At 47.6% G+C, this 17,500-nt stretch overlaps 1 protein-coding gene across 1 annotated transcript in view; it reads right to left on the minus strand.

The window, feature by feature from the left end:
• Positions 1-17,500, minus strand: part of HHAT (hedgehog acyltransferase) — a 651,154-nt gene that overhangs the window by 552,579 nt on the left and 81,075 nt on the right. The window contains exon 6 of the mRNA XM_082249768.1: positions 97-309. Coding sequence (XP_082105894.1) covers positions 97-309 — 213 coding nt within the window. The remainder of the gene's footprint in view (positions 1-96; positions 310-17,500) is intronic.

The raw sequence follows: 17,500 nt of genomic DNA on the forward strand, positions 1-17,500 counted from the left end.
AACACAAAGACAAAATGGTAAATGGAAAACAAGGATAACATGGTGGATAACAGGAAAGTAATCTCACAGATACTAAACCATACTGAAAATACATACTTGCTCAGAGAACTCGTTGAAGGGAATGATGGGACCATTGTGGAATAAAGGGTAATAGAAGACATAGGCCAGCATTGATGGAAAGGTGTAGCATCTGCTGTCATCTCCCGAATGCTCGCTGTATTCTAGGCAGAAGCTGGTGTAAAAAAGGCAGCGTACAGTGAGTGTGAACTGCAGGAGATAATATTCATTCTCCGTTCCATACCAACCTCGCTGCAAAACAAAACAGGACACTATTAGTTTCGGGTGATATCAGCTTCACTGTTTACATAAAACTCCAGGCAAAATGTTTTTGTTCATTAAGAACACAGTGGGCAAGGGTTTGAACCCCTTTCAGAATTTTTTTGATATCTTCAACTCCTTTTGGTAGATTTCTTACTAAGGGCTCTTTCACACGGTCCGCCTCCGTAGGCGGATCCGTGCTGCTCAGCGGGGATCGATCCACCAATCCCCGCTGAGCCGGCGAATGACAGCTCCGTCTCCGCTTGCAGTGTTACTCCTGCTGCTCTCTATTGGGGATCGGATGATTACATCCGATCCGATCCCTGGACGGGTGGAAAAATAGGGTTTCCATCCGTCCGGATTTCACGGCCACGATCGGATACGGATGGCAGCGGGTGTCAGTGGTGATGTCTCCGCTAACAACCGCTGCCCCATAGAGCTGCATGGAGGATCCGATCAGATCCGCCTAAAAAACAGGCGGATCTGATCGGATCGCCCGTGTGAAAGAGCTGTGTGATACAAAAGATAAGATGGGAAAATCCCATCTTGGACAGATGAAACTAGTTTATTGAAGTTTTGAAAGAAAGGGAGTGCCACCCCACTTTGTATAGGCCTTTAAAGGTTTTCTTTTTGTAACAGCCAACATGTTTTGGGGGCTCAGCACTCCACCTTCAACAGGGCTAAAAAACAGATACTGTAGGCTTTTCAAATCCATGCGCATACATTATCTGGTTTTTAGCCCTGATGAAGGGGAAGCGCTGAGCCCCCGAAACACGTTGGTGGTTGCTTAACTATTTGACCTCTAGTAGAGTTACCACCCCCCCCTCCCCCCCTTTATGACCAGGCCATTTTTTGCTTCTTGGCACTGCGTTTATTTTACGGACAATTGTGTGGTCATGCAACCCGCAGAGGGGCGGGGGCGGCGACTGTCGGAGGATTCAGAGAAAGGAATTTTACAGGTAAGATTTTACAAAAATTCAGTTTTCTCTTACGTCCTCCGACAGTCGCCGTCTCCTCTAAGTCATCACTATTGGGATGTCCCAAAGCAGTGTAGACATGAGGGGTGGGAGACGCAACCGTAGAACAGGCAACGCAGTACCCACATCAGAGAAAGGAACCTCACGCGCACAGTAAGAGAACCTTCTGGGCAATAGAAAAGGCTCAACAGGAGCAACAACCCAGGAAAAAGAAATATCCAGGGGATAAACACCCCAACAGCCAGGGACCAACAAAAAGACAAGGGTCCCCTATGGCACTGCCGCAGCCAAAGGAGGCATCAGCTGATGCCAGAACATCCACCTTATAGAATTTGGAAAAGGTGTGCACCGATGACCAAGTTGCAGCCTTGCACACCTGGGCCACCGAGGCCCGATGCCAATAAGCCCAAGACGCACTCACAGATCTAGTAGAGTGCGCCTTAACAGGGAAGGGTGGAACCCGTTCCTTCAAGGCGTAAGCCTGTTCAATGGTCTGTCTGATCCATTTGGCAATGGTCGCTGCAGACGCAGCCATGCCCTTCCGAGGTCCCTCAGGAAGGACAAAGAGGGAATCCGTCTTCCGAAAGGACTCCGTAGACGACAGGTAAACCCTGATCGCCCTGACAACATCCAAGGAATGCAAAGCAACCTCCTTAGGATGCTTAGGCTTCATACAAAGCGAAGGCAGGACAATGTCCTCATTAAGGTGGAACTCAGAAACCACCTTAGGAAGAAAAGACGAATGAGGTCACAAGACCACCTATCCAACGCTGCCAGTTCCAACACTCTGCGAGCCGAAGCGATCGCCACCAAAAAGGCAACCTTCTTAGACAGCAGAGGTAACGATATCTCCCGAATGTTTGCAAAGGGAGAACGCTGTAACACGGACAGAACCAAGTTCAAGTCCCATGGAGGTAAAGGCTCCCTCCTTGAATGAAGGTGCAAATTAAGGAATGAGACGCCACAGGGCGTTGGAAAAGAATAGCCAGTGCAGACAACTGGCCCTTTATTGTGGCCAGCGCCAGGTGCTGGTCCACCCCAGACTGGAGGAAAGCCAACACTCTCGACACCGAGTATGAGCGAGGGGAGAACCCCCTGGACTCACACCAGGCGAAGTAAGCTTTCCAGGTACAGTAATAGATTTTACCAGATGAGGATTTCCTAGCCTTAATTAAAGTAGAAATTACCTCAGGGGAGAGACCCCTGTCTCTCAGGACCTGGGTCTCAACAGCCAGGCAGTTAAAGCCAGCGACTGTAAAGCAGGATGGAAGATCGGTCCCTGAGACAGTAGATCTTCCCGCATTGGCAGCCGCCAAGGAGGTGCAACTGCCAGGTGAACAACGTCGGCATACCAAGACCGGCGTGGCCAGTCCGGCGCTACCAGAATCACCAGGTGCTGTTCCGAGGCTAACCTGTGAAGGAATCTGGACAACAACTGAATCGGAGGAAAGGCATACATCAGACGATACTGATGCCAAGGGGCCACCAACGCATCCGAGGCATCTGCCAAAGGATCGCTCGTTCTTCCGACTAAAACTAAAGCTGACAAAATAAACAGCTAGTAAATCAAAGAAAAAACTGACATTTTCAAAGAAAATCAAAGAAGAAGATTAGAAAGGCTGAGACTGTAGCCCCAGCACAGGGAAGCCTAACTACTCCTGACGCTAGGCAGAAACAAACTGAGTTGGGAGTGTCACTGCAGGGGGGGTATTGACCAGTGGGACAGCCCCCATGGGTGTATCTATGCAAATGCTTTTGTTCTTTTGACTAAGTCTTATGCCTAGCTGCTCCTGCGGAGCGGAAGTCAATACCCAATAGTGATGACTTAGAGTAGGCGGCGACTGTCGGAGGACGTAAGAGAAATATGCACTGTCACTGTACTAAGAACACTGGCTGGGAAGGGGTAACATCTAGAGTGATTAAGGGGTTCAATGTGTGCCTAACAGTGCTTGGTGCATTCACTGTATGCTGTTTTTACAAAAACCGGCACATCCCCGCTGACAGGACAGGGGTCTGTATTGTTTACATTCACAGAGCCCTGTCCCATCCTCCTCTTTGCCTATCAGCGGATGCCGTCGGTCAATCACTGGCCGGCACACGCTGATAAGCTTGTGCTGTGACTAATCACAGCGCAGCCCGCATACACGCCCCCTGACCAGAAGTGCTGGATCACGCACAGGAGAGCCGCTCTGCCGCCCTACTCCTACGAGAGGCAGTCAGCAAGTGGATAATAAAGATCTTTTAAAAGGTCTATGCAAACTTATGTGGCTCTCCCATCTTTTCAAAACTTCAATAAACAACTCCAGGGGTCCAGCAAGACCCTACAGTTGCTGGTGAGCAGCCTCTAGGACAATATACCACCCATTGAGTTATGAGTCATAGAGTTTAGAACTCCTACATCACAAAATTAAAATTAGTTGGAACCTTCCTTAGCAAGATTGTACTTGCTCAGCTGCCAACTGTAAAAAGTGAGATTTCTTTTCATTCTTTATTGTGATGACAGAAAATATCCCAAACAGAACATAGAATGCAATAAAAACCTAAATGAGGTTCAAGTTCTTCTCTTCTCTATCCAAAATAAGAAAGCCTTTTCGTAGGAGTTCCACTTAAAGGCCCTACATACAAAACTGCTTAAATTAGGCAAATAACATGTTGTAAAAGTAGCATATAAAAAGTACACATCAAGGACTTTGAGGTGGCCAAATATGGTAGATAAAGTGAATGTCTTTCATTCTCAAACTTTGACAGCATCCATACAAAACAACCATTCTCTGCTGATAATATAGCGATATGTGGTCACCTGCCAACCTGGACATAAGAGTGAGAAAAGCTCAGCATACTTAAAGAGGAGCTCCAACCAAAAGAGGAAGTTCTGCTTTAAGGCCTTCTCCCCCTCCTCTTCACCAAATGGCACTTTTTATTGGGGGTGGTGTGTGCCTGGTTTAATCTTGCCGCCTTAACCTCTGCAACAGAATTCCAGAATTCGCCCCTTCCTGACTAACGACACCACAAAACAACCTATTCATGCTTTGGTTATTTCCTGCCTTGACTACTGCAACCCTCTCTTCACAGGCCTACCTTTATGCAGGCTATCCCCCCTTCAGTCTCTATTATGAATGCTTCCGCTAGACTAAAACATCTTACTAACTGATCCATAACTGCTGCTCCTCTCTGCCAATCCCTTCATTGGCTTCCACTATCTCACGATATAAAATTCAATATACTAACCACAACACACAAGCAATCCACAACATCGCCCCCAACTACATTGAAAACCGCTTCTGCAGTTATAGCCCAAATTGTCCCCTCCGCTCCTCCCAAGGCCTCCTGCTTGCTAGCTCCCTTGTTGCCTCCTCCCATGCTCACCTCCAGGACCTTTCTAGAGCCTCTATCCTCTGGGAGTCCCTGCCTCAGTATGTCCGGTCAGCCCCTACCCTGTCTGCCTTTAGGTGATCCCTGAAAATTCACTTTTTTAGGGAAGCCTATTCCACGTCCACCTAAGAACTGTACCCGAGTCACCTCCATCGGATCATCCCCACAGCAATTACCTTTTGACCAACTCCCCCTCACTTTAGATTGTAAGCTCCATGAGCAGGGCTCTCCTATTCCTACTGTAATGAAATTGTACTGTCCCCACTGTACAATATAAAAGTGCTGCGCAAACTGTTGGCACTATATAAATCCTGTATAATAATATTCAAATGCATGCATGTAAGTAGTCTACGCCATAAGCTTTATATACAAACTTCAGTTGCGACACCCACACAGCTGAAAATTAGCAACATTTAAGAAATGTATTCCTCAATAGGAAGGGAGTACATTTTTATGTAGGTAGTTGCCAAGCGAGACAAAAATTGTATTTTCATACTTACCATAAAATGCATTTCTCGGAGTTCATTGATGGACACATCTCCCCATTATAAGGAACCATAGGGTTATTATAGCTCCCTACAGGAGTAGGACACTAGGCAGAAAAAAAAAATTGGCTACGCCTATGGGCAGTCCTAGCTGGTATACATCCCCCTCTCTGCTATGGGGCTTCAGTTTAGTAACAAGCAGTGTCAGAAGTATTTAACTCCATAGAGGGGTGGGTACTGTATCCGTCAATGAACTCAGAGAAATACATTTTATGGTAAGTACAAAAACCCCATAGGGACATCCCCAAGCAGTGCCAAACATGAGGGGTGGGACAACAAAAAAATTCTAGGCTAAACACAATAGCCAACCAGGTAAACAGGAGCTCAATAAAAAACAACTGGAGCCCAACCTGAACAATACACCCCCAGAGAGGGAACAGACCCTTTAAACAGATGCCAACACTTCTACTTTGAAGAATTGTAGAATTTAGTTAAGGGGGCACTGACGACCAAGTGACCGCCTTGCAAACCTGCACCACTAACGCCTGATGATGGAAGGCCCAAGAAGCACTAAGCTCCCTTGTAAAATGCGACATTACAGGGAAAGGGGAAACCCGACCCTTGATTGAATAGTCACCATCTGTCTGATCCATCTGAAAATGGTCACAGAAGCGGACAGCCCTTTGCTTTTCCCATTTGTGATCACAAACGGTGAGTCCGTGACTCAGTGGCTGCCAAATACATCCGAAACGTCCGAACCACAGCCAGGGCATACAGCACATTCCTTAGGATGTTTGGGCCTGGGACACAGGGAAGGCAACACAATGTCTTCATTCAAATGGAAATCAGAGACTACCTTGGGAAGGGAATGACGAAGAACCACCTTATCTTTGCGGACCACCAAGTAGGGGGTAAGACCCGACAGCGCAACCAGCTCCGACACCCTGCGAGCAGAGGTGATAGCCACCAAAAAGGCAACCCTCTGGGACATTGTAAGCAGGGGAATCTGTCGAATATTTTCAAAAGGAGGCTTCTGGAGAACTGAAACCACAAAGTTCAGATCCCACGGCGGTAGAGGAGGCCGCACCGGTGGAGTCAGATGTCGAACCCCTTGAATAAAAGCATACACCAGGTAGTGTGTGGCAAGGGGTCGCTGAAAAAAGACCGCAAAGGCAGACACCTGGCCCTTGATGGTACTCAAGGCCAATTTCTGCTGAACACCTTGTTAAAGAAAGTTCAAAATCCGAGCCACCGAAAAAGAACGCCGATCAACTCACACCACAAAATGTACGCTTTTCATGTATGATGATAAAACTTCCTAGAGATAGACCTCCTAGCCTTCAGCAAAGTCGGAATCACAGACCCAGGCAAACCTCCATCTTTCAGCACCTGGCTTTCAACAGTCAGGCCATCAAAGCTAGCAACTGTAAAGCAGGAGCGAAGATCGGCCCTTGGGACAGCAGATTCTCCCTGAGAGGCAGTCTGCAAGGGACGTCAGCGACCAATCGCACCAGGTCAGCATACCAAGACCGGCAAAGCCAGTCCGAGGCCATTAGAATGACCTGAATTCCTTCAGCCTCAATCCTGCTCAAAAGCCAAGCCAGAAGCTTGAGAGGAGGGAAGGCATAGACTAGACAATACTGGCCCCACAGTTTTTTCATTTTTTTGATCATTTTTTTGATCCTTTTGAATTTTTTTGATCCTTTCATTTTTCCCCCTTTTTTTCTCGCCCCGGTTTCTCCTTTTCATATATAGCCGCTTACTTGAGTCTCCAAGAAAACACAAATACACATAAATTCCTTCCTCTCTTCCCCCATGTGGTAGACGGATGACTCACATATCGCTCAGTCCCAGCAAAGAACCTTTCCATTAATTTCAATATATTGTACCTAATGTTTACAAAAATTCTCCACACACTGATTAAATATGTAATTCCCGATTTTTTAAAAGTTTTTTAAGCTTTTGAAATATGATGCTTTTTTAAATACAAATAGATTTTTTATTCACATATGTTCCTATTTTCATTTTTTTAATTTTTTCCATTAAAGGTTGTATTCCACATTTTTAAAGAAAACATTTTTTGCATTTTACAAACAATTCTTTTTATGATATGGCCCTCATAGTAGTCCGGTGAAAGCTGCTTCGAAAATGATGTAAACAAGCCGCCCTTTATACTCATTTATAGTAAGACAATGAGTAGCAAGATGGCCTCTACTTGGCAACAACACGGAGCATCAAGATGGCTGAAGGCAGCCGATCTGTTGCCATGACAAGGGCTGGCTATAAGAAGACCGGGAGTGCGCCGTGGTGACGCCGGTCCAGCAGACATCCTCTGACGAAACGCGTAGGGCGGGTCCATTGCGTCATAGCGTCACTTCCGGTTTCGAGACTCCACCGCCGTGGAACGCGGAAGCTTCCCGGTGATTGCTACTGATCCGAGGCAGCTCTCACAGTGAGTGGATGCTACGTTTTCTCTTACTATTTGTGATCAATACCTCATGGGGCTCCCCTCTTTCTTTTTCCACATGAAAACACGCCAACTGGTGCCTTGTTGACCGTGGAGGGGGACCCTCGGAGATATACATTGGTCTATGCACGGCAGGTTGTATACACAGCGTGACACCTAGTGGTTACACAGGTGATTGCAGCTGCCACCTTACCTTAAGGGATTTTTCCCTGGTTCACTCACCACTCTTATCACCAATTTGTTTTGTATTGGCACGTTACACTTTCAAATAGTAATAGTGCCAGGATTATTACCCAACACATGATTTATTTTACTTCTGCACTGTATTGATTCATTCATATATTTTTATCACAATAAACACACTTGTCTATGTCATAAATTTATTTATTGCACTCCAGCACTTTTTGGGTTGTATCTACCACACATGAGGAGATTTAATCCATTTTATTTGAATCCACCCAATATACAGTATATATTCATTTTACCTCTTTTATGGTTTTATGGGACACACCCCCTTATTTATCATTTGATTGCAAGTGATTGCACCTTATTATTTATTGCACATAGGTAGCGCCGTTTTCAACCCCTTTCTTGCACTTTACTTATATCTTGACCCCTTTGGGGTTTGGTTGTTGGCTGCTTACACCTGATAGCCGTTCACGCTTCACCGCACACTCCATAGCGCTGGTCATTTTTTGCTTTTAACTGGCCCCACAGGGCCCCTATAGCATCTGTGGCATCCGCCAGAGGTTCCCGTGACCTTGCCACAAACCTCGGTACCTTTCTGTTGAGCCGAGACGCCAACAGATCCACCTCAGGAGTACCCCACCGGAGACAAATTTGATGAAAGACGTCCGGATGAAGAGATCACTCCCCTTGGTCCAACTTCACCCAGCTGAGATAGTCCATCTGCCGGTTTTCCACTCCTAGAATGTGTACGGCGAAGGTGGCTGGAACGAAGCGTTCTGCAAAGCAGAGGATGCCGGCAACTTCCAGGGCTGCCAACTTACTCTTTGTTCTGCCCTGGTGACTGATATAAGCCACCGCCGTGGCATTTCCCTGACTGGATTCGTACCAGGAGCCCCCAGAGTCGATCCGTCCAGTGATCCAGGCACAGCCTGGTTGCCCAAAGTTCACAGACCTTGACCGATAGTCTGGACTCTTCCAGCAAACAAAAACTGTGAGTGGAGCTCAGTCCCAGGACATCTCCCCACCTAGAAATACTGGCATCCGTGGTGACCACTGTCCAATACAAGGGGAGAAAGGATTTGCCCTGCCGAAGAGCGAAATCACCAGACCAGGGACCCCCTGGTTTCCCGATTTAGCCGGATCTGATTGTCCAGAGACCTCAGACACTTGTCCCATTTTACCAGGATACTCCTATGAAGGGACCTCATATGGAACTGGGGAAACGGAACCACCCCAAAGGTAGATAACATCAGGCCAAGCCCCCCGCATGCAAGTGAGGAGGGAGGACCACCTGCTGGACAGCAATAGATGAACCGCAGCATACAGCTTCTGGAGCTTTGTTCAGAGGAAGGAACACTCTGGCCAGAGCTGAATCCAGAGTCAGACCCAGATAATCCAATTTTCTGGATGAAAACAGAACAGACTTCTGGTAGTTTAGAAGACACCAAACTCCTTCAGGGTCTGTATAGTTATCTCTGCGTCGTCCATTAAGGCAGCAGAGGACTCTGCTTGCAAAAGGAGGTTGTCCAGGTAGCCCAGTACTGCAATCCCCCACTGGCGTAGCAACACCAGAACCAGGGTCAACACCTTTGTGAAGACCCGAGGAGCGGAGGTGAGACCAAAGGGTAATGCTATGAACTGATAATGCTCCTCTCCCACAGCAAAACAGAGCAAGTGCTGGCGTCGGGCACATATTGGAATGTGCAGGTAAGCATCCTTGATGTCGATAGAGGCAAGAAAATCCCCCTAATGTAGGGATGTCACTACCATGTGAATGGACTTCATTCTGAATTTCTCTACCTGCACAAAGCAGTTTAGGGCCTTGAGGTCCAGAATCGGACGTACCTTTCCCTCCTCCTTTGGGACCATGAATGGGTTGAAAAAACCTTGAAACCATTCTGATACCGAAACCGGGACAATCACACCCTGAAACAACAGGTCTTGCACTGCCCCATAGAGAGCTTGCAATTGGTCCGGCAACAGACGTACATTGGAAGAAAAGAACCTACCCGGAGGGCAACAACTAAACTCTATCTTGTAACCGAGCAGTATCACTTCGTGAACCTAATTTTCATTTAGCTAGGAGGTTCATGGCCCAGGAAACCAGCAAAGACGTCCCGCCAACCCAGGTATGGGTGAGGGTGCACCTTCATGTTGAAGGAGCCTTGTCCACAGGTCTAGAGAATCTCGCTCTTGGGTTGCCATAGCCACTTGGAACCTCCCAATAAGGACTTGAAAGGTTTTGAACCCTTGTCTGTAGACAATGAGCAACAAAAATCGTTTTGTGTGCAGAGAAAGATGGGCCGCGCCTGCAACAAGGTTTTTTTCCCTTCCCAGACTGTGAATGAAAGGCACTCTTCGCCCCTTTGAGACTCTTAATGATGTCATGCAGGGTAGCCCCAAACAGGTGATCGCCTTGAAAAGGTAAATCAGTCAGAGCTTTTTTAGAAGTCTGGTCCGCAGATCAACACTTAAGCCACAATAGACGCCTAAGCACCACTGCCAGAACAGATAGCTTAAAATCAGGGGAGCCACATCCAAAGAGGCATCGCAGACAAACTGCAGCCCCTGGACCAACTGGTCCTCCAACTCAGCAAAGGCAGAGGGAATCTGCTCACCCCCTAGATCACGGCACAAAAGTTTAGCCCACTCAGTATTTGCACCGAACCAGCAATACAGAACAGACTCCGCCTTCCTGTCAGCCATATCTTTAAAAACCGGAGATTCCTCTACCGGAATCATGGTAGCCTTGTTCAACCTGGAGACAGGGGGAGTCTACCACTGGCGGGACATGCCGCTTCTTGAGAAGTGACTCTTCAAAGGGGTACCCCACAGCAAAGCATTTAGGAACCACAAAGGGGCGTTTTGGACATTCACAATCTTTATAGACAAACCTGTCAAAACAGTAGGGATAAAGGAACACCTTTGCTGCGCCAGACGGCTTGTGGGTGTCAAAGGAGAAAGCCACCTCTGTAGCAGCTTTAGCTGCATCCTCCACCTTCAAAGTTTCCCGCACAGATGCAATCAGTAAGTCAACCAGAGCCTTCTAGTGCTACGGGAGTGGAGGAATCATCCTCAGTGTCTGATAGAACAGGGAGTGTGGCTACAGGCCCCCGCAGGGTGGTCCATGTCCATGGCAACAGAGCCAGATCCAGAATCTGATTAAACAGATGAGGCAGGGAAGGGCGGGCAGGATACCCTGATGTCCTGTACCACTGGGAAGGGTGGGTGCCCTACAGAATAATGGTGGCAACAGCTGCCGGCAAACAGGACCACCCGCGCAGCACTGCCCCTCTCGGAGAAGGCGCCCGGCTCAGCCGCACGGCCTAACCGCGGGCTAAATTAATGGATACCCAGTCGTGTGTGCGTGGGACCTAGACCAACAAAGGCAGCAGAGGGGAGTGCGGATGCTTAAACAGAAAGTGGCGGCTTCAGCTGCCCTCACTGGGGCCGCCCCATACAGCGCCCAGCCAGTAGGCCAAAAAGCTGCTTCCTAAATTTCTGCATGGTCTGACCGCAAAGGAATGCCCCCCCTAGCAAAAAACCCAGAGGGTGGAGGGGGGACAGTGCTCTAGGTACCTAGGCCAGGGGGACACAGAGGCAGCAGCGTCCCCAGCAACCCCCTAAGAGCAAGTGCAAAAAGCCAGCTCATGGCCTCACCCAGTGAAGGGAGGGGGGTGAGGGGGCGGGAGAACAACCCCAGGGAGTATCCGCGCCCCATTCCACGTTCAGGGAAGGAGAGGAAGGGGCCCTGTACTTACCGATCCAGCAAAAGGGTGTGGGTAACACTCCCAAGACAGAACCTCCTTGTCACCAAAGTGGGGGGCTGTCAGCTAAGGCAACACTATGACGCGGACTATCAACACCCAGTCATATGTGTCCCTGCGAGACGTTTAACTCCCTGGCCATCCCAGGCTGGGATAGGGCCTGTCGCGGCTGACCCAGCATGTAGCTAAAGGTCAGCGTGTGCTCGCTGGCCAGACTGGGTGGACCACTGGATCTGGATTATCCAGTGTGTCACCCAGCCCGGCAGTTGATTGTAGATCTCACAGCAAAAAAATAGGAGAAAAAAATGCCATTTAAAAGGAAAACAAAATTTCCAGGACCAAAGCTCCCGGCAGGGAACTAGTTCCTTACTCCTGACTAGGCAGAAAAGAACTGAAGACCTATAGCAGAGAGGGGGGTGCGTATACCACCTAGGACTGCCCACAAGTCTTTTTATGCCTAGTGTCCTACTCCTGTAGGGACAATATAACCCTTTGGTTCTGAATAATGGAGAGCTGTGTCTGTCAATGAACGAAAGAGAAAAGTATTTTTGGTAAGCATAACTAACAAGAAAGTTTGGTATGTTGTATGTTGTTGGTATTCAAACCAACAACAAAGCCTCAGCCCAACTGTGAAGCATGCTGGAAGGAGTTTAATGGTGTGGAGCTACTTTGCTGCATCACTGCCTCAAACATTTTCAGGTATTGAGAGAGTTATGAATTCTAAGATGTAACAGCAAATTTGGCTCATGCAACAAGGAAAGTATTCAACTACAAGGACTCATACAGAATAAATTCTGTATTTTAGAGCAGCCATGACAAAATGATGACCTCAGTTCTACTACTGAAATGCTGTGGTTTAAGCTGAATTATGCAGTTAAAGAATATGTAAACTCATGTACAAAAAAAATATATATTTTAACATACCGGTCCCTAGATATAGGGCCTGCCATATTTTTCATTTTCCAGGTTTTGTTTTTTGTTTTTCTTAATGAGTGATTCTGCCGGTAACATAATACATGTCTTAGAGTGACAATGCTCAGTCACCCTAGGACAGGGCTACAAAACACCCTTCCTCTTTTAAATATCAATGGAGGAAGATTTCATGTTGTCCACAGAGACATCTGGCAACAATGCTAACTGATAAGGGTGCAGCACAGGAAGCTACAAGCTCGTTTGGATTTCTGGCAGGATCAACAGGTATTTTTGCACTTATTGAACAGATAAAACAAAACACTTTTTATGGTACATTTAGCAGACCAAAAAGAGTAATTAGATTCAGTTAGGCCCTTTACACACAGATTAGTAGAACACAGGAAAGATATTTATTTGTTCCAAAAATGAAATCCAGATGTTGCCAACCTTTTATTTGCCAACTTACTGCAGTATTTTATTTCATGCTTTGTGGGTTAGAACGCAACAGGCACTGTATAAAAGCACTGCTGCGCTGCCTGATTTCAGCTTCTCTGATCTTTACTAAGCCATTCTCATGCTGTTGCTAGAACAGAATTATATAAAAACACATTTCCCCATCTCTTCTATAAAAGCTACACTGTACATCCAGTAGATAGGACATCTTTGTAACATTACTAAGCCTTTTTCTGACAATTGTCGCTTGCGACGTAAATCAGTATATAAAATAAGGAAATGTCCTTATTTTTTAAAGAAAAGCACTGTGTTTTTTTCAATGAAGAGAACGTTAAATTGCTGTATATACTCGAGTATAAGCCAACCCGAATATAAGGCCAAAGGCCCCTAATTTTACCACAAAAATTTTGGGAAAAATGATTGACTCGAGTATAAGCATAGGGTGGGAAATGCAGCAGCTACTAGACCGAACTGGACCACCACGAGACCCAAAACAGGGGCTGCGGGCATGGTACATGAGAATGCAGGGCTGTGGGCATGGTACAGGAGATGCAGGGCTGTGGGCATGGTACAGGAAAATGCAGGGCTGTGGACATGGTACAGGAGAATGCAGGGCTGCAGACATAGTAAAGGAGAATGCAGGGTTGCGGACATGGTACAGGAGAATGCAGGGCTGCAGACATGGTACAGGAGATGCAGGGCTGTGGGCATGGTACAGGAGAATGCAGGGCTGCGGACATGGTACAGGTGCAGCAGGGCTGTGGGCATGGTACGGGAGAATGCAGGGCTGTGGACATGGTACAGGAGAATGCAGTGCGGCGGGCATGGTACAGGAGAATGCAGGGCTGCAGACATGGTACAGGAGAATGCAGTGCTGCGGGCATTGTACAGGAGAATGCAGGGCTGCGGGCATTGTACAGGAGAATGCAGGGCTGCGGGCATTGTACAGGAGAATGCAGGGCTGCGGGCATGGTACAGGAGAATGCAGGGCTGCGGGCATTGTACAGGAGAATGCAGTGCTGCGGGCATCGTACAGGAGAATGCAGTGCTGCGGGCATGGTACAGGAGAATGCAGGGCTGCGGACATGGTACAGGAGAATGCAGGGCTGCGGGCATGGCACAGGAGAAGCAGGGCTGCCGGCATGGTACAGGAGAATGCAGGGCTGCAGGCATTGTACAGGAGAATGCAGGGCTGCGAGCATGGTACAGGAGAAGCAGGGTTGCGGACATGGTACAGGAGAATGCAGGGCTGTGGGCATGGTACAGGAGAATGCAGGGCTGCAGACATGGTACAGGAGAATGCAGTGCTGCGGGTATGGTACAGGAGAATTCAGGGCTGCGGGCATTGTACAGGAGAATGCAGGGCTGTGGGTATAGTAATGGTACAGGAGAATGCAGGGCTGTGGGCATAGTAATGGTACAGGAGAATGCAGGGCTGCGGGCATGGTACAGGAGAATGCAGGGCTGTGGGCATAGTAATGGTACAGGAGAATGCAGGGCTGTGGGCATGGTAATGGTACAGGAGAATGCAGGGCTGCGGGCATAGTACAAGTGAATGCGGGGCTGCGGGCATACTACAGGAGATGAAGTGCTGCGGGCATGCACTGCATCTCTTGTAGTATGCCCGTAGCCCCACATAATGGCAGGTAGTGTGGCTTTGGAGAAGTCTCACTTACATGTTCCTGAAGCGCCTTAGATTTAAAAATGGCGCCGCCCGGCGCCAACACGTCACCGTGCATGTGCTGCCGCTGCTCGGAAAAGCTTGTATACTTTCGGCTATTCCCAGGAATAGCCGAACATGTACGGCCTTTCCCGAGCAGCGGCGGCGCATGTGCGGTGACATGTTGGCGCCGGGTGGCGCCATTTTTAAATCTAAGGTGCCTCAGGAGCACGTCGGGCCGGCCAGGGACATTTTTTTCTTTTATGACTCGAGTATAAGCCGAGGGGGACGTTTTCAGCACAAAAAATGTGCTGAAAAACTCGGCTTATACTCGAGTATATATGGTAATCAGAAATACAGTCTAGACATATTAATGTGGTAAATGACTATTCTAGCTGGAAACAGCTGATTTTTAATGGAATATCTACATAGGTGTACAGAGACCATTTCCAGCAACCATCACTCCTGTGTTCTAATGGTACATTGTGTTAGCTAATCGTGTTAAAAGGCTCATTGATGATTACAAACCCCTTGTGCAATTATGTTAGCACAGCTGAAAACTGTTGTGCTGATTAGAGAAGCTTTAAAACTGGCCTTCCTTTGAGCTAGTTGAGTATCTGGAGCATCAGCATTTGTGGGTTCGATTATACTCTCAAAATGGCTAGAAAAAGAGAACTTTCTTCTGAAACTCGACAGTCTATTCTTGTTCTGAGAAATGAAGGCTATTCCATGCGAGAAATTGCCAAAACACTGAAGATTTCCTACAACGGTGTGTGCTACTCCCTTCAGAGAACAGCACAAACAGCCTCTAACCAGAATAGAAAGAGAAGTGGGAGGCCCCGATGCACAACTAAGCAAGAGGACAAGTACATTAGAGTCTCTAGTTTGAGAAATAGACGCCTCACAGGTCCTCAACTGGCAGCTTCATTAATAGTACCCGCAAAACAATAAAGTGATCAAATTGTTTTTTTAAAGAGACAGTGTAAAAATAAAAAAAATTAAATAAAACAAACAATACAAATGTTTTTAAAGCGCCCCTATCCCACAGTGCTTGCACACAAAGGCAAACGCATACACAGGTCTTGCACATACATGTAAATCGTGTTCGCACCTCCCATGTGAGGTATCACTGCAAACATTATAGGAACAACAATAATTCCAGCGCTAGACCTCCTGTGTAACTCACACAGTTTGGCATTCAAGTACCGTAGTTTATCTCCATTCCACGGGCGTGCAATTTTAAAGCATGATATGTTAGGTTGCTATTTACTTGGTGTAATATCATCCTTTATATTTTACCAAATAAGTGGGTATTATATTGTGTTTTTGTGCATTAAAATTCATTAAAGCAGTGGCGGCTGGTGCATATGGGGCGCAGGGGTGCCCCCCCCCCCCCTATCCATGCGTCCATCTCCATTCCACGGGTGTGCAATTTTAAAGCATGATATGTTAGGTTGCTATTTACTTGGTGTAATATCATCCTTTATATTTTACCAAACAAGTGGGTATTATATTGTGTTTTTGTGCATTAAAATTCATTAAAGCAGTGGCGGCTGGTGCATATGGGGCGCAGGGGTGCCCCCCCCCTATCCATGCGTCCATCTCCATTCCACGGGCGTGCAATTTTAAAGCATGATATGTTAGGTTGCTATTTACTTGGTGTAATATCATCCTTTATATTTTACCAAACAAGTGGGTATTATATTGTGTTTTTGTGCATTAAAATTCATTAAAGCGGGGGGCGTGGCTGCCAGCACGAGAGATGGCTGCACTGTAAGTCAGCTCCGTGAGCCACCAGAGACACAAGCCGCAGCAAGGGCGCCTACCGACTGAACAAATAGCTGTGCCGCTACCTGATAGCCCGCTGAACATTCAGAGATGACCCGCAGGTAGAAGGAAACCGGACATCTTAACAAACTGTCCGGTTTCTTCATATCACAGGCGCATGGACTCCGCCAAGATGGCGCCAGCGGGAAAGGACAAGCATGGAGCTCCAAGCAGGGAGACAAACCGCTTGCCAAGCTACCTCTACTCCCGCCTCCGCATCCACAGTGCAGGATCATCGGGAACCCTGACAGCGGTCAGTCCTCGGGGTCACCCTCACCACCCTCGCCTACATCCCGGAGCCCAGCGAAAAGCAGGCAGAGGAGAGACTCGCCGCCAGGACCTCTAGGCATCTCAGGTATGGAAGTATCACATCACCACTCACTTCCAGAGATGCAGGCATTGCCTGTCACTACTGCATCGGGCGCTGTTTCGTCAGGGGGGGAACCCCATATCGGAAGCTTCCATGAGGGAAATGCTGTTCTCCCTAAGAGCATCCATGCAAGCTGATATGCAGCATAATACAGATCGCATCACTGCAGAGATCTCTGCTTTGGGATCTAGGATCGATCGAGTGGAACACTCGGTGCAAACACATGCTGACACCATTAACTCAGTCATAGACAAGCTTAACAACCAATCGGACGAACTTTCATGGCTGAGAAATAAAGTGGCGGACCTGGAGGATCGCTCCAGGCGTAACAACATTAAGCTAAGGGGTATACCCGAATCGATCGCCACGGATCAGCTACAACAGTATGCCGCATCTCTCTTCAAGCTGTTGGTGCCTTCACTGTCTGAACCCGAACTCACCATAGACAGGATTCATTGTTTGCCTAAGCCCACCTTTTTGGAGGGCAATGTTCCGCGAGATGTATTGCTCAGAGTCCATTTTTTTACCGCAAAAGATAAAATCATGCTAGCTTCCAGACAGCACGGAACCTTGCCAGAACCCTATAGTGATGTGTTACTGCTGCCGGATCTCTCCAAAATCACACTTCAATCAAGGCGCAACTTATCTACCATTACTAAGGCCCTGCGCAACCACCAAATACACCATAAATGGCGGTATCCAG

The sequence above is a fragment of the Pelophylax lessonae genome (genome assembly GCF_965119305.1).
Source record: "Pelophylax lessonae genome assembly, chromosome: 3".
NCBI lineage: Eukaryota > Metazoa > Chordata > Amphibia > Anura > Ranidae > Pelophylax > Pelophylax lessonae.